This window comes from Apteryx mantelli, chromosome Z (genome assembly GCF_036417845.1).
Source record: "Apteryx mantelli isolate bAptMan1 chromosome Z, bAptMan1.hap1, whole genome shotgun sequence".
NCBI classification, from domain to species: Eukaryota; Metazoa; Chordata; class Aves; order Apterygiformes; family Apterygidae; genus Apteryx; species Apteryx mantelli.
Window position 1 is genome coordinate 21676656 of NC_090020.1, and position 18355 is coordinate 21695010.

At 42.7% G+C, this 18355-nt stretch overlaps 1 protein-coding gene across 1 annotated transcript in view; it reads right to left on the reverse strand.

Moving 5' to 3' along the window:
* The window catches only part of MPDZ (multiple PDZ domain crumbs cell polarity complex component), a 93439-nt gene that overhangs the window by 66213 nt on the left and 8871 nt on the right, over positions 1-18355 (reverse strand). The window contains exons 4-11 of the mRNA XM_067315718.1: positions 17679-17818; positions 15475-15688; positions 13399-13527; positions 12052-12255; positions 10425-10539; positions 8088-8176; positions 6186-6381; positions 5112-5210 (exon numbers count right to left, since the gene is read on the reverse strand). Coding sequence (XP_067171819.1) covers positions 5112-5210; positions 6186-6381; positions 8088-8176; positions 10425-10539; positions 12052-12255; positions 13399-13527; positions 15475-15688; positions 17679-17818 — 1186 coding nt within the window. The remainder of the gene's footprint in view (positions 1-5111; positions 5211-6185; positions 6382-8087; positions 8177-10424; positions 10540-12051; positions 12256-13398; positions 13528-15474; positions 15689-17678; positions 17819-18355) is intronic.

The following is an 18355-nucleotide window of genomic DNA, read 5'->3' on the forward strand; positions in this document are numbered from 1 at the left end:
CACCAGATAGGACTTCCGAAACATAGCACTGTGCCTGAGAGTTTAAGAAATAAAGGAAATACCTGTTGGAAAATAAGAATTTCTGTCAAGAAAATAAGAAGGACCATAACAGTAGTCACAAGCAACCAAATTTCAAGCACTATCGGAGAACACAGACTGAAATGAATGAAGACTTGGGAATTTGTCAAAGGGAAGTTTACCACGAGAGGTAAAAGTCCTGGAGCTGTAGCCAGATAGCGGCAGGGAGCCAGGAAGACAAGGTATGGTGGTGGCCCAGGTAACAGAGGCAGCAGTTTGCGCAGCAGTGTTTGAGCTCTGACTAGAACTTGAGGATCTTGTTGGAAGTTGTGGGCTTTCTGAGGACCCCCAAGGAACTAGCAGGTGATTGCTGTGAACAGGAAAGGGGAAGCTAGGCAAGGACAACTGCAGGAGACCTTGACTTCTCCTGGGAGAAGCTCTAGCTAGGAGTGGCTGCTGCTAACGAGCTCTCTTGGTTGCCCCTGACCAGAGGGAGTTGGGGCCTTTGATCCCTGTGGCCCTTGATTAGGGCAGGTCAAGCACCCTCTTAGCCAGTGCTAGGGAGAGGCCTATATAAGAGCCAGGCCTAGAGCGCAGCTAACAGAGTGCAGTGCAGCAGTTTGTGCATGAAGGAACCTTCATTTCTGTTCCCTGTGGTGTACGCTTCCCCGAGTACGGTTGTGACATGCCGCACAGCGCGTTCCCCAGTGGCTGTTGGAGTTGCTGTGTCAGAGGCTGGGACCCAGACCGACCCTCTGACAGCAGATGCAGCTCTACAGGTCTCAGGCTGCAGGGAGTGCTTGAGGCCTCTCCGGGAGGCCTGGGCTGGCTGTCAGCTCTCCTGCAGGAGGTGTGCTGCTGTTGACAAGTTGTGTTGTCAGGTAAGGGAGTTACGGGAGGAGGTCAGTAGGCTGCGCAGCATCCGAGAAGATGAGCAAGAGATAGACAGGGTATTCTCGGAGACTGTGCAGCTTCAGGAGTCCCAACCCCCCACAGCAGTGGAGTTGCCGGAGGGCTCTGTGCCATGTGAAACGGTACATCATAACACCGTAGAAGAAGGCTGGAAACTGGTCACTGCTCGTGGGAGAAGAAAGGCTCCTACTCCTCCCGAAGACTTGAAGCTGAAGAACAGGTTTAGTGCCCTCCAGGATGAGGAGGAGATGGGCCTGGCTGCAAGGGAAGTACCTGAGACAACACACCCTGTGCCCTGCCAGAACGCCCGGAAGAAGCGGTGGGTGATTGTTGTGGGGGACTCCCTGCTGCAGGGGACGGAGGCATCTATCTGCCGACCTGACCTCATGTCTAGAGAGGTTTGTGGCCTGCCGGGGGCTCGTGTGAGAGATGTCATGCAAAGACTGCCAAGGCTTGTCCACGCTTCGGACTGTTACCCGCTGCTGCTCTTCTATGTGGGCGCCAATGACACCAAGGGCAAACTGGAGACCATCAAGCAGGATTTCAGAGCTCTGGAGACGGTGGTCAAGGGTCTGGGAGCCCAGGTCATCTTCTCCTCAATCCTGCCAGTGAGGGGGATGGATGAGAAGAGGAGGAGACGGACTTTCCAGGTTAACGACTGGCTGCGCCACTGGTGTTGGCAACAGGGTTTTGGTTTCTATGACCATGGGACCCTGTTTGAAGATCGACAACTGATGGCGAGAGATGGGATCCACCTCACGAGGCGGTGCACGCGGGTCTTTGCCAACAGGTTGGCCAGCCTGGTAAGGAGGGCTTTAAACTAGGAAAGACGGGGGAAGGGGAGAGTTATAGTGACAGGGTAGTTGGCAAAAGACTGCTCAAGTCGGGATGCCTCCAACAGGTGAATGCAGCCAGGGAAGTGCGCATGGGATGTGGCTATGGAGGACCCTCTTTTACCCCTCCTGGGAAACCTGCATGCTCGATCACCTCCCTGAAATGCCTGTACACCAATGAATGCAGCTTGGGGAACAAACAGGAAGAACTAGAGATCTGTGTGCGGTCGCAGGGCCATGATCTCATTGCCATTACAGAGACATGGTGGGATAGCTCGCACGACTGGAGTGCTGTCATGGATGGCTACGTGCTTTTTAGGAAAGACAGGCCAGGAAAGCGAGGTGGTGGAGTTGCTCTTTATGTGAGAGAGCAACTGGAATGTATTGAGCTGTGCCTAGGGGTGGATGAAGAGCGAGTCGAGAGCTTATGGGTAAGGATCAAAGGGCAGGCTAGCATGGGTGACACTGTTGTGGGTGTTTACTACAGGCCACCTGATCAGGATGAGGAAGTCGATGAGGCCTTCTACAGACAGCTGGAAGTAGCCTCACGATCCCAGGCCCTGGTTCTCGTGGGGGACTTCAACCACCCCGATATCTGCTGGAAAGACAACACAGCTAGGCACAAACAGTCCCGGAGGTTCCTGCAGAGCATTGGTGACAACTTCTTGACACAGGTGGTGGAGGAGCCAACAAGGAGAGGTGTGCTGCTGGACCTCGTACTAACAAACAAAGAAGGACTGGTTGAAGATGTGAAGGTCGGGGGCTGCCTTGGCTGCAGTGACCATGAGATCGTGGAGTTCAGGGTCGGTCCTGTGAGGAGGAAGCAGAGCAAGAAGTAGGAACGCAACCCTGGACTTCAGGAGAGCAAACTTTGGCCTCTTCAGGGACCTACTTGGAGGAATCCCATGGGTGAGGGCCCTAGAAGGAAGGGGGGGGGGGTCCAAGAGAGCTGGTTAATATTCAAACATCACTTCCTCCAGGCTCAAGAGCGGTGCATCCCTATGAGTAGAAAGTCAAGCAAAGGAGGTAGGAGACATGCATGGATGAGCAAGGAGCTCCTGCCAAAACTCAACCAGAAGAGGGAAGTCTACAGAAAGTGGAAAGGGGGACAGGCCACTTGGGAGGAATATAGAAACATTGTCAGAGTATGCAGGGATATGACGAGGAAGGCTAAGGCCTGTTTGGAATTAAATCTGGCTAGAGATGTCAAGGACAACAAGAAGGGCTTCTTCAAATACCTCAATAGCAAGAGGAAGACTAGGGAAAATGTGGGCCCTTTGCTGAATGGGGTGGGTGCCCTGGTGACGAAGGATGCAGAGAAGGCAGAGTTACTGAATGCCGCCTTTGCTTCAGTCTTTACTGCTCAGGCCAGCCCTCAGGAACCCCAGACCCTGGAGACCAGGGGGAAGGTCTGGAGAAAGGAAGACTTTCCCTTGGTCGAGGAGGAGTGGGTTAGAGATCATTTAAGCAAACTTGACACCCACAAATCCATGGGCCCTGATGGGATACACCCACGAGTGCTGAGGGAGCTGGTGGACGTTATTGCTAAGCCACTCTCCATCATCTTTGAAAGGTCATGGAGAACAGGAGAGGTGCCTGAAGACTGAAAGAAAGCCAATGTCACCCGTCTTCCAAAATGGCAAGAAGGAGGACCCAGGAAACTACAGGCCAGTCAGCCTCACCTCCATCCCTGGAAAGGTGATGGAGCAGCTCATTCTGGAGGCCATCTCCAAGCATGTGGAGGACAAGAAAGTGATCAGGAGTAGTCAGCATGGCTTCACCAAGGGGAAATCATGCCTAACCAATCTGATAGCCTTCTCTGATGGAATGACTGGCTGGGTAGATGAGGGGAGAACAGTGGATGTTGTCTACCTTGACTTCAGCAAGGCTTTCGACACTGTCTCCCATAACATGCTCATAGAAAAGCTCAGGAAGTGTGGGTTAGATGAGTGGACAGTGAGGTGGATTGAGAACTGGCTGAATGGCAGAGCTCAGAGGGTTGTGATCAGTGGCACAGAGTCTAGTTGGAGGCCTGTAGCTAGCGGTGTCCCCCAGGGGTCAGTCCTGGGTCCAGTCTTGTTCAACTTCTTCATCAAGGACCTGGATGAAGGGACAGAGCGCACCCTCAGCAAGTTTGCTGACGATACAAAACTGGGAGGAGTGGCTGATACACCAGAGGGCTGTGCTGCCATTCAGAGAGACCTGGACAGGCTGGAGAGGTGGGCGGAGAGGAACCTCATGAAGTTCAACAAAGGCAAGTGCAGGGTCCTGCACCTAGGGAGGAATAACCCCAGGCACCAGGACAGGCTGGGGGCTGACCTGCTGGACAGCAGCTCTGCTGAGAAGGACCTGGGAGTGCTGGTGGACACCAAGTTAAGCACGAGGCAGCAATGTGCCCTTGTGGCCAAGAAGGCCAATGGTATCCTGGGCTGCATCAGGAAGAGTGTTGCCAGCAGGTCGAGGGAGGTGATCCTCCCCCTCTACTCAGCCCTGCTGAGGCCACATCTGGAGTACTGCGTCCAGTTCTGGGCTCCCCGGTACAAGAGGGATGTGGCACTACTGGAGCAAGTCCAGCGAAGGGCTACAAAGATGATTAGGGGACTGGAGCATCTCTCTTATGAGGAAAGGCTGAGAGAGCTTGGCCTGTTTAGCCTGGAGAAGAGAAGGCTGAGAGGAGATCTTATCAACGTGTACAAGTATCTGAAGGGAGGGTGTCAAGAGGATGGGGCCAGACTCTTTTCAGTGGTGCCGAGCGACAGGACGCGAGGCAACGGGCACAAACTGAAACACAGACACTTCCATCTGAACGTGAGGAAAAACTTCTTCACTGTGAGGGTGACAGAGCACTGGAACAGGTTGCCCAGAGAGGTTGTGGAGTCTCCTTCTCTGGAGATATTCAAAAGCCACCTGGACACGATCCTGTGCAACATGCTGTAGGTGACCCTGCTTGAGCAGGGGGGTTGGACTAGATGATCTCCAGAGGTCCCTTCCAACCTCAACCATTCTGTGATTCTGTGGACAGGGAGGGGAACGAGGACAGAAAAAGTTTAATGAAGAAATTCAAGGGGAAACACATTATTAGACTAAAAAGAAAGATGAATATGTAGCAAGACACACTGCTTCATATGACTTCTCAGACATAATCACTATTTTCAGGCACATACAGTAGTCATCAATGACCATACTTGCTGTCTAGCATCCAGAGCACACACTTTCATGTACAATTACTTCCATTTTCTAGCTGTACCACCTCAGATACATAGCACACATGAGATGGAAAGGAACATAAAACACTTGCTCTTTGTGTAAGCACAACCAAATGCATTTTCACAGAAAAAAATATTAAACATTGGGAACCTGTTTCCTGTTGTTTATTGTCCTCTCCAATGTTGACCATACTGGTGCTGTATGGCAGTGATGGAGATCCCTGTTCTGTTTCACTGTTTTCTGGAAAAGGAAGAAAATTCTTCAGCTATTTTATGCATTATAATATTCAATCAAGCTCTTTGGCATGCCTGTGTTATCTTCTACACGACTTCAGAGGATCCATGTTTGGGAAATGGCTCCTGTGGCAGTGTGGAACGAAGGGCCACGAAAAAATGTATTTTAAAGATATTTTGTCTTCTGTTAATGCTTTGCCTTCTGCATTTTTAAGTTAAAAATGAAAACACATCTGTGAGTAGCTGCATCTCTCTTTACGACTGAAAGAACAGTTACTGGAAAGCATACAAATTTAGCATTCTTTAGCATACACATGGTAAAGCCATGCTTGTATTTTTCCTTCTTTCCTGTGTCCAATTCAAGAATCTGATGCTGCACAAAGAAAATCCCTATACTTTGGGATCTGGATACTCGACAGACTTTACACTTTTAGAAAGCCTGTTCTACTACAACAGTTTTGTTAGGTATGTTGCTGGCTGTCAGCTGGCTTGAACACCTTTAGGCAGGAGAAACAGCATTTTTTGAGCATTTCCTTCATAATTTCTGCTGAATGTAGGCATGACAGGATGCCATACAGTGAACACACTACTTTATCTTTCAAAATCTTGTGTGAGGGGGTGATTATGGCTTGATCTGTGATATACCTCTGCTGACATCAATCGATGACATAAGCAGCTGAAAAAATCTGTTTATACATCCAGTATCTGCGTGGATATTCGAACACACTGATCTACAAGGTACAATGTATGGATTTCAATATGCACACAATATAAGGTTAGGGATTCCACTGAAAAGTCACTAGTCTCATGTCACCACTGGCAAACCTACTGTTGGCCACTGGCTTCTGAACTGTGTACACACATATGACAGCTCTGCCATCAGGAACAGCTACTCAGAATGAACCTGGCCCATTACTTCCAGTTTGTAACGGGGAAGAAAACTATTTCATGCAAACTTTGAAGCAAAGCCCATTTTAATTACCCTTGGGTGTGCCACTATCCATCATTTGGAGCAGTAAGTCCTTTTCAACAGCAGCACTGAAGTCCTCCTGGGGCTGAGTATGATTTTCCTGCTTAAGCCCTCTTCTGATCAAAGTGAGTCGAACGGTTTGTCCTGTGTGCCGCAAAACGTCAACTGCTTGCTGGTTAGTAAAACCCTGAAGATTTGTTCCATCCACCTGCAGGATTAAGCAGATTATTAGCCAGCAAGACACTACCCATAGAAAATAGTCACAGTAGCTTTTTTTTTTCCCCCTTCCCAGTAATAAGCTGAGGGCTCAGCAGCTGTTAGGCTGCGCACAAAGCAAGTGGAGGGACGAGAACAAAAAACTTCAAAGCTTTGGTGTCCTCGGCTACACCAAGCATTTTCACTGGAATATCTCACAGCTACCCACCACAGCACAGGGCAGCAGTGGTGGGAAGCGCGGCGGTGCCAGGCAGTCAGCTCAGCACGGTGCCAGCAGGCAGAGCCCACGCAGCGCCCGCTCCCTGCCCCAGCCACCCCTGCTCCAGCAGAAAGGTTGAAACCCTCCGGATAACTGGCAACGGCTGGTGGGGGGTGATGAGGGATGTGTCCACCCATGGTAATAACCAGAGCTACCTGGCACAGATGTCCTGAAGTCAGGTAATCTAAGATTAGTGAAGTCTGTTACTGTACACAATGAAATTCAGTTTCCCAATCGCTGTCTCATCTGTCCAGATGCTATTTCTGGCCAGTTTTTAAAATATTTTAAGCAACAGAAATTATGACCTTTTCTGTTTGAAGCTATCCCATTATCTAACAACTCAATTTTATTTTCTGAATCTCAGACCTAATCTGGTGTTGTTCAGTTTCATCCGATTATTGCTAGCATACAGACCTTTTTATTCTCCTTTTCTCTGCAAGCTCCAAATTACCTTATTCTTTTTCCTTTTCACCCCTTGGTGACTGCAGTTTCTCAAATATGCCTATCAGTGATCTATCCCCTAGCCCCAGTTGTTGTTGAGTCTGTCTACACAATACACATATTCCATTATTTTAATCCTTCCTGCATGAAGAATCAATCTCTCCAGACCCTTAATCATTTTGTTGCCTTCCTCTGAACTTCTTCCAACTCCAGTGCTCTAATGAGCTGGTATTATTTATTTTTTTCCACCACACTTAAGCAAAACAGATTTTAAAAAAATGTTGATTTTTCTTATGTATTAGGTCAACTCAAATCATTTTTATCCTTCTGCATCTGCAGCAGCAGCAGAAGTCAAATTTAGCAATGTTCTGTTTCAGTTTGTACTCAGCATTTAAATCATTATAAAAACTAAACATATTCCCACCTATGCACATGCAGGCACATATGTATTTAGATAAATACCAAGCACTTTATGTGAGCACTTAAGTGCTTCCTTCACACAAGTGAGAGGTCAGATCTGAGACAGCCAAAAAAAAAGTGGTCCCTGCATTTATGTCTTGATTTTCACCACAAAATAGACGTAATGTTTTACGCATTTTTTTCCTAATATTGATAAATATTTTCTTCTTTCTCTAAGCATCAAAACTTTAGTGACACACTTTAAAAAAAAGATTTTGAAAACAGTTGCTTAATTTGCGTCAAACCATGATTTGCTTTTACTAAGCATTCTAAAAAGCTCATGCTGCTAAGAAACACACACACACGCACAGAGATTTCTTTAAGAAACAGAGGTGTACACAGATAGCATAATCCAAAAGATAATGTGATCGAATACTCAGACAAAAAAAGACTTATCATTTAAAGGCCAAACTCAAATGCTTTGAACAAGTATTATAGGAGCCTTACTTTGCAACTTTAAAAAGCACAGCTTTTTGCAGGCAAGTGATTTCATACATGACCCAGATGACTGTGTCAGCCTCCTTTCTGTGTTTACTTACAACTATAATTTGATCTCCAACATGGATTCTACCGTCATGTTCAACAGCACTGCCTTTTGTAATGCTTTTCACAAAGATACCAGAAGGTTCTGGGATGAAGAAAACAGAGAAAATTAAATTAACTAATTTATTATGGAAATAATCCAAATAATGCAACAATCTCATACTAACGACATGAGCCAAAGGGAGAGAAAGAAAGAAAACACAACCTCAAAGCAAGATAAGGAATTAATAAGAAAGTATATGCTTAAACTGAAACATATGTATTACTATTTTTCAAAAGGATGAGCCTGATTAATATCATCTCACACTACGATATTTTACTCAAAATCTAACAACCTCAAAATCCCATTTTCTGCAGCGAAAGAACAACAAAAATTCTAATTTAATTTAATCTAAATCTTGACAACATTGACAACATTGACAAAAAGCTTTATCTCTAACTCTTGATCTGATTTATAACTAATGGGAGAGAAAATTCAGTTTGAGTATACTAGCAACTATTTATCACTCACCTGTTAAACTCATTATATTTTCTATGTCTGCTTAAGAAAATGAATGCTTGGATAATCAAATGCAGGAAACATAAGCAAGCAGGACTACAATATATGTTTGAACCAGCTTTTAACTACAGCTGTAAGCCAGCATTTGATCCAATTAAAGGAAAGAAAAAGAAAAAAACACAGCAGCAACAAACCTGTTTTAGGTAACCATTAATTCTGAATTGGGGAAAAAGTCAGATACACAAAGCACCTATGGAAGGGACATTCTACAAAAAGAAATCTGTTTTAGTTAAACAAATAATTTTTGATGGGAAAATAATCTACTAAAAATGTTTTCAGCAGCTCTCAAGACACTTCACTGCCTTAACAGACCTAATACTCATCTTCTATCCAGCCTCAATATGACAAAAGTTAGCAGTGAGTTAGCATCTGTGTTTTGCTCTAATGATCAGATTTAACTTGTGAAGAATAAGAAAACAAATATATTTAGGCCATGACATCACTATTTTTTTTCTTTGCAAAACATTTTACATTCATCTCTTTTGCTTTTTTCTTAGTTTGCTGTGTTCCCAGATTTTGTGAATAATTAAATGGCTTGTCTTCCTAATTTCCCAATGTCTTTATATCCTGTAACAGCTACAAGGTAACATGACAAGTTGCCATTAGCCAAGGTGAAGAAAAACTGAGCTGCAGATCTCACTGTCCAGTAGTTTTATTGCTGCTTCTGTGACAGCATGGTAATTCTTTAACCAGGTGTTAAGTTGTAAAATTAAGTGAGATGCTCAATTAGTTTCAAAGGTAAGAAGCTTTTTAAATAAAGTTATGTGCAGAAAAATAATTTAAAATCTGGATTAGTGATACTACAATATTAAATCAGTTAAAATAACCTATCAAATCTATCACATGTTCTACAATTTAATTTGCCTTTTAATGCTTTACTCAAAGATGCTAATAAGCAGAATTACATAAATTCTGACTACTCATCCTATGGAGGCTAGGTTAATAGACCATTAAAATTTAGTCCAGCTTCTCAAAGCCAACAGGTTATGTCCATAATCCACCAATGATGTGGGATATACCTATCCATACTTTTTTCTAAAAATAAATACATGACTAAGAGTCATAGCAACAGCTGTTTGTGAAGTGTTATGACACAATCAGCCTTTCATGGCAGTATTGTATTTGCCAAACAGCGAGGTCTGGCAGTTCTGAATAATTTCTCAGAAAAATGTAGTTGAAATTATGGGTAAAAACAAGCAACTGTATATGACCACTGATGCAACCATTTATTTAAATTTACCTACTGGTTGGCTCCCAAATACACTAATGTAAATCTCCAATAGATCAAGAGGTCAGCCAACAACACTGAGATCAATTATATTCAGAGGTCACTGAAATAAAAAAAAAAAATAAAAAAAAAGCTCTCCTAAAACTGCTCAACTGCTCAGAATATTAATGTATTATCTTGTAAGAGCCTTTTAAAATGAAAATGTGCTTTAAAAAGCCCAGTCAGTTCTAATAAAAGTGGCTGCCTCAGTCTACTTTAGAAATGTTTTCCAAAAATATACCTATGACAAGCTTCAGCTAAGAAACGATGCAAGACCTTAAGGAGGGATTTTCTAACGAATATTTATTGTTTGTAATCTGAATCTCATACTTCCCACAGGAAAACACTTTTGTTGTTGTTGTTTTTTTTGTTACAAGCCTTCAAAAAGTTTTAGAGGATCAAGGTTTTGTTCAGAGATGCTACACCAAATCTCAAATTGAGTCTGTAGGGCAGGTAGACTACTCTAAGCAACAGAATGTAAAGCAAGCTCTAGGAGTCTAACATTACCTGAGGTTTTGTCTCCAATGTAACCAGCAATAGTTATTCCTAAACCTTGGATGTTTTTAGTGAGTTCCACATTAAACTTCTCTCCATCTTCAGAGCTGTCAAGAGGAGGCTCTGCCTAACAAGAAAAGAGTGATTAGAACGGAAACTTTTTTTTTTTTTTGGAAAGTCCACCACGTTCTTTGACGTCATTAACACAAAAATATAATATTAAGCACAAATGTTACCAAGAAGCAGCAAATTTGCTTCTGCTCTTTTTTTCTGGTATTCAGCAGAGATAACAATGCAGTTTGGGTCATGCCCTCCCCTCCTCACTGCCCCTGGGGTACTAACCCTCTAGCCTGTAAAATCTTTATTTCATAACTAAAATGACTGGTGAAACCTGAACAAATTGAGCACTGTCACCTATAGTAAGTTACACAACCCATGCTTAAATGTTATAACTTGTAGCTCTATCAAAAATGCAGCCAGGCCCTCATGCCTCTGAGTGCTGTACAAACACAAAAACCCCTGTCCCAATCCCTACTCTCATTTGCTCAGAAAAGATTCAGTGTGCATGCTAAGATTAACTTTTTTAGTCCAACTTAGAGCCAAAACAGAAGGGATGATTATATCTGCTTATTCTGCCCTTTTCCATAGATACCACTAAAATGGATAGATGTAAAAAGATGTAATCATGCAAGGAACTGTCAGGGAAGACTTTTTTTTTTTTAAGTGACTTATCTGAAATGCAATTTTTATTTGGGATTGAAACAGGAAAACTAAAGTGAAAAAAATTCTTTGTGGGGCATAAATTGTATCTATGTTAGACTCAAAAGCAACCACCATCTTTCTTCTCTCACTAACTTATTTCACGTATTCAGAACACTTAAATCTATCTGGTCATAACTACATATGACAAAACGCCACTGTTCCTGACTTTTCTGAAACTAGACTTTGCTGTAAACACACACAAATGACCTGTTTTGTAGTGGCTTTAAGCTGACTAAACATTATGATGTTTACAGCACTTTCGAAGTGGCTGATGGAGTCATGACGAGTCTGACGAGTAACAGAGCAGAGCAAGTGCAGTCATCGGCAGGGGAATAAGGGTAGCAGCTGGCTGACTGTTTTTTTGGAAGATGACTAGCAAATGAGCAATGCCAGATGACGTTGGAAAGAAGCGGCATCTGTGTGCGGGTTGGCACAGGGAGGAGCTGTCTGATGAATGGTTGCAACGATATGGGAATGAAAAGTGTTCCTGGAGAGGAAAAGGACGGGCAGGCAGAGAAGTGCTGCAGAGCCAGCTTGCTCCATCTAAAGAAAGGATTGCACCATTTCTGTTGTTCCCAAAGTATTTCTGCATAATCACAAGCAAGTTAATGAATTAATCAACCCAGAAGTCACTTGGATCACATTTCTGTCTCCAAGCCTGGATCCTGGAAGGTTTCGAGGATGTATTCAGTGCACTGTGACTGATGGCATGTAAATTCTCCCAGTCTGTAGGCTGAAAACACTGCTAGTGGGAATGAAAATACTGGCTCTAGAGAACACACATGTGCAAGGTACTCCAACAGCAATTGAAAAAATAAAAAAGTAAGAGTTTGAAGTAAAAGTTTGCTACAACTTAAGCATATTCGCTGGTACTTACCTGTCTCTCTGGTGTGGAGGTGGGTACTGGTGTACCCGGAGGGACTGCTGGTGGGGGTGGATCCTCGATAGGACCTCTTGCGATTACCAGTTTCACTCGATTTCCACACTGTCTCAGGACTTGGGCCACCTGCTCACTGCTCATTCCAGCCAGGTCCGTGTCACCAATTTTCAAGATGTGGTCTCCACTGCATAATCTGCCATTCTGGAGGAAGTAACCAGTGAGTTAAAATAACCGTGAAAAAAATCTGTAACATCCTGCCATTTCCCTCAGGTATATCACAGAAAAATCAGAAAAGTAGTTTCATTAGAAAACTACTACATGGCTGTAGTCACTTTTAAGATACGGCTAAGTAACTTTAATTTTTGAATGCCACATCAATATCCTGATAGCATGGAGAAGAAAAATAGGTTACCAAAGCGCATACTAATTTTACTACAGATTTCCACAGAAATATCGAGGACAAATCCCTTTTCAAGCAGACACGCACCTGAGCATGAAAAAAATGCTTCCAATTATGGTTACTACTTGTTGATATTTACAAAATATATATGTACATTAGAGGATTTCAGGTTTCATCTCTAAACACACTTCCAACTGAGAGCATATAAAGTATATTCAAGCTTTATGCTTTTATTTAAAAATCTGTCCTCGTGATTAGCCATATCTTCAGAACAAAACACATTTCTCACCTGCTGTGATCTGGTTATTGGTATTGCTTTATACTGGTTTATTCTCCTATCGATTTATTTTTATTTTCAAATTTATTTTACTTTTTAAACAATAAAAATGCTTCACATGAATTAGCCTATATGCAAGCTACTGATGCCTCTTGAAGACCTTTCTCCGAGGCACAGCTCCCGCAGACGCAAGACTGACCGGCCTCGGTGCCTGTTCAGCCCTTGACCTGCACTATAACGGAGGAGCCCTTCAGCAGCAGCAGCACCACAGTTGTATGGACACTTGTCCACCAGACGAGCTTTAAATGGACTGAGCTGACGCAATTCCCTTCGTATAAGCCCCATCAGGCAGGAACAGAGACAGTTGCTGCTCTGTCCCTCCCTTGGATGAGGACCAGGACCTCTGGGTTGGACATTAGGAGTCTACATACACCTGTACAAAACAGGTGTACTGTAACAGGTCTGAAAAAGTGATTTAGAGCCTAATCCAGCTTTTGGACTTACTCGTGCAGACCACATGCACTAAACACACCCTTACTGAGGTAAACGCTTGCTCTGTTTCTTACACTTGTAAGCAGAAAAGTTACTGTTACTCAACAGCTTTAGAGAGACAAATAACAACTTCACACTGCACTGATTGGCAAATACCAGGTTGGGTTGAACCTACCTGATCAGCTACCCCTCCTGGGAGGATGGTTTTAACTATCACTCCAGTTGACTTTCCTCCCACTATTCCAAATCCCAAACCAGAGCCATCATTCACCAACTCAATGGTCTCCACATGCTGCCAATGAACCTAAAATGAATAAATTTGTCAATTATTAAATTAAGGACATATGTATTAAAACTTGACAAAACATTTTCTCTTATTTCTCAGGTAGGTTTTAGAATAAGAAGAGGGTGGGAACATGGGACCTTTTTAACAATTACCATTAGGTATAAGAGTACATAGTATTTAACATAATAAATTGTTCATTCTGTCACAGTTGGAATTTCTGTGGTAAAAACTGGAGCTGAACAGTGGGTCTTGCCTTTCAAGAACCTGATTGCTGAATGAATTTATGAAGCAGCCTAGGACTGTCCATCTTAATCCCAGTTGGGATCAGTGACAGAAGCATTGCTTACAGGAATTCTCACAGGACTGAAAATTCACATATGTGCATGTTCAAACTGGCATTTATAACAACACTCCCAAAAAAGCATAAGCCCAATCCACAGGTGGAATTAAGTTTGAAAGCAGCACTAGATATTATGAGATATATGTTTGCAAAATTGCCCCCTGCGTAGCAGACAAAGATTTTTGGATTATCTGATGTTGACAGCATTAGAATGAAATAATTCTGATGGTAGGTTTCATTTTGTGACAGAAGAGTAACTGCTCTGAAAGAAACGCAAATGGTAGTTCCTATTCCACGGTACTGAACTGATTACTGGAGTGCTCACAGGACTGCTTCTAGTGTAAGGACAAATCACACCATAAACTAATCTAAAATTTAAAGGTGCACCTGATGCTCCGCCAGGTAGCACCTTACATACAAGTAGATATATTGAAGTAATCAAGGTACTGCAAATTCAAAGCCCTGAGGTACTTGTTTGGGTATCCACAGTCTTAGCATAAACCAATGACTAAAAAGAAAAGCCAGAGGGAAAAAGAACAGCTCAGGATAAACTGCTTTCCACCAGCATTTGAATGCAAAGAGACCACAAGGAAAAGGCTTGCAAGACAGACAGACAGACAGAAAACAGGAGGAACTGTGGTAGATTTAAGAAGAACTTTTTCAAGAAATGGAAGCTGTTCAGAGATAATGGAGGTAATCAAATTGAGAAAAAAGTATATAATAGGCATACTGGAAGAAAGCAGGTCTTTCCATGTGCTGGTTTTAAGTCATTTTATATGTATAAATCTGCATATAGAAGAAAATAATCATTCTGAATTTCACTAAATATTTTATGCTAGTGGTTAAAATAAACAATAAAAGAGTTGCTTTTTCAAGACATAGCACTGTATACCCCTGATTTCAGATTCCCTTAAAGAAAAGCCACAGATATCTGAACAGTCAGATGTTCCTACAGGAACAGAAGATAGGCCATTCCATTCCAGGGCAAGCAAAAATATATGGTCCATTACAAGAGAAAGAGATCAAGAGAAATGTGCAGTTAATATCACCTTGGTTTTGAACTATCTTTTCTGTAGCTAGAAATACTACATCTTTCAAAAGAAATGAATTGCAGCAGAGCTGCTTTCTGTGGGTCCTGAGGTGTTCTCCCCACACCTGGCATTTTGATGGCTCTCTCTGTTGCTTTATTTGAGCTCCACTGCTAAAAGACAACAGAGGAACAAACAGAGAAGCACCTGTTCAGCTGGTGGTGCAGATTAGATTGCAATGCCTCAGAAATTTCTGTTTGCCCAAGCAGAGGGGAAAGAGAGAAGAAGATGCTGTTTACTGCTACCTCCAAATAAAGCTTTATAATGGAAGGCAAACATGCTCTACTTGCAATGGTGAATGTCGAGAGTTTGGCAGAAGGTAAAAGGAATATGGTCAAGATCGAGATCTCCTCAGCAAGCCTAAATACTTTCCATTATTTGCATGGAAAGAGGTACAACACAGATATATGGAAGAAAAAAAGGTCAAGAATTGTGAAGGAAATGCACGCACAAGTTACAAAAATGTCTCAAAATACTAGACGCAATAAGCTCATACATGCCCAGAACTGAATACAGACACATGTGGGGTATACTCACCGGGTTGGAATGGGCTGAAACTGTGCTAGCGGCAGATGGAGATCGGGAAACTACAGGACTGATGAGCTGAGGGAAAGAGCCCCTGGCCACAACTAGCTGGACATTATCTTTTGCTTTCTGTAGGATGCTGATAGCCTGTTGATGTGTAATTGTCTGATCAAGGGCTTGTCCATTAATAGCAAGGATTTGATCTGCTTCCTTCAGCTTTCCATCTCTGTCACATATGTATAAAGAGGGAAGGAGGATGACAAAACAAACAAACAAGAAAAAACAAAAAAGTGTTGCCACAGAAATTATAATATTTTGACAATTTTCCAGTATTTTTAATATCCAGTTCTCTATTTTCCCCACCTTTTAATCTCTCCCTGCAGTTTTGCTACAAGGAGTTGCAGTGGCACCCTGGTGATCACCTCCTTTGAAGCTAATCCCACTGCCACTCTCCCCTGGCTGCTACCCCCTAGCTAGCTTTCTTCTCCCTGTACCCCCATCCGAGACTAAGCATATTAGATCTCAGTCCCTCCCAACCATAGCCTGGGAACTTATATTTATTCTCGACTTTGAGCCTCTTGCTTAACAGACCAAGTGCTCTACTTTGTTCAGTGCACCCATTCTCAATAGTCATCAAACCGTAGAGTGGAACACACTTTCATCAAGACATTAGGGAAACTAATTTTGTTTTGCACAAAATCAAAAAAAAAACAGATCCTTTCTAAATTAAAAAAAAGAAAGCTGAATAAATTATAAAACAATTCTTCACTCTCTGATAAAGGAAGCACTACTGTAAAATCACATACTGAGCCTTTCCCTGGACCTACTTCAAAGGAAGTGTATGAAGCCCACACAGACAAGTTACCCTCTGTCTTCTCCCCTGCTTCTATTACTTCTGCAATAAGCAAGCAAAGACTCTGGAGGTCACATCTTCAGAATCCCTACATAGCAATGCTTCATGAAACAAAGGCCAGCAACAAAAATGATAATACCTATTATACCAGCCTTTGTGTGCACCTCTAGTACAGAAGCCAAAATACTCAACAGCATTCAGGAAGAATGCTATCTAGCTTCAAGCTTTTGAACTGTTTTTCCAAGTGCTCTAGATTTATTATTGCTCTAGATTTATTACTGATGCAGCCTATAGCATTTGTTGAACAGTTCTGTTCTTGCCAGCGAATCAGGACCTGATTTGGTATAGATATGCCTCAATTTAGATATAGATAGATTTCTATAGATACGTTCTCTAAGGAATAAGAGGAGCAAAAGCAAAGACCATTTGAAGGGAGAACAAAAATCCAAGAAATGAAAGGGAGCTTTAGGCAAATTAGAATATATCGTAATGACATACAGCAAGCTACTTTTCTTTAACCGAATTAACTCTGTAGGCTATGCTCTGCACTCTTAAAATGACAACATTCAGACCCAAGTCACCAGAACACTGTTCCCTACTGCAGGGAGAGAAACGGCATGGAGACGATGCCTCAGCCCCTGCACAACACACCGATGACACCACATGTGAGCTCTGACGGCCACCAGGAGACTGGGCGGCAAATCCATGTGCAGTCATACACTACACGGCAGCACAACCACTGGTCTACAATGGACCAGCACTGCTGCCACTCACCACTGAGTCTGCTTGTTGCCACAGGCTGTTCTTACAGCAGAAATCCCTCCCCCCCCCCTTTTTTTTTCAACAGGACTTGTGGGATCAGGATTAAAGTCTGAAAGATAATTCCAGCAAGCTGTTATTATTGCTGAGTTTCTGGTAACATCAGCTTTTTTAAGAGTCCAAGGACTTTAGGTCAAGCACTGCTTGACTTAAAAGCTGCATTTCTGACACCTGCTCAGTGGCACCCTACCCCACAAACAATGTGATTAATTGCACAGGATTTTTTTGCACTAAATTATTTTTCAGTATAATCAATGGTGTCAAAATCTATATTGCTCACAACTGCAACTTCCCTGTTTCCCCTGTTGAAAGGGAGATACCATAAGCATACCACAGAGTAACTACATCTGAGGAAAATTCAAACACAGATCATATGCTTCTCTGTTCCAATGTTGTAAAAATTGCAGTAATGAGTAATTTTAAATCTGCTAGAATGTATGGCTTAGACTAACAGAGAACATGTCCTTGTGCCATAAAAACAACAACAAAACTACAGTGTCATGTTAATACTTGGTATAGTGAAATACTGCATTAGTAATCTTACCTATGTGCCACACTTCCCTCCTGGATTTCCTGAACAAATATTCCTAGTTCTCCCCTGTTTTCACTCTTCAGGCCCACAACACTGAAGCCCAGGCCACCACTTACAGGTTTAATAAGCTCAATGGTCTCAACAAGACGACCCTGTTCAGCAGAAGAAAGAAAAGCGTACAAATATTAAAAATGTTGAAAAGTAGCATAAGAGTGTGGTAAATGAGAGCTTGGTAAATGAGTTCCAATTTGACTGCTACAGCTGCAGAAGGCTAAACAAGCTAATAACTGAAACATAGTTGTTCAGTTCTGGTTTCTAACTATGATATAGAAGCTGAAAATATGAAAGATTTGAGAAATAAAAATTATTGCAGGCCTGAAGAAGAGAAGATTAGGAAAAACAGCTTCATACAAAAGTTTGAGCTCAGTAGTGGCTAAAGCAGGATTCCTATGTCTATACATTAGAGAGTACAGCACAGCTTTGAAGCAGAATTAGAAATAACAGCATGAATTTCACAAAGAGGGAAAATACAAGACAGTGTAGAAGCCTTTCCAGGAGAATGGCAGAAGACTTCCCACATCTTTTAAAGGTTAACTAGAAAAATGCTGAAATGCACTCTGGGCCAAAGTCAGCCCCAAGAACTGAAGGGACTTGCACATGATTTTGGCCTACCACAGGAAATACTTATA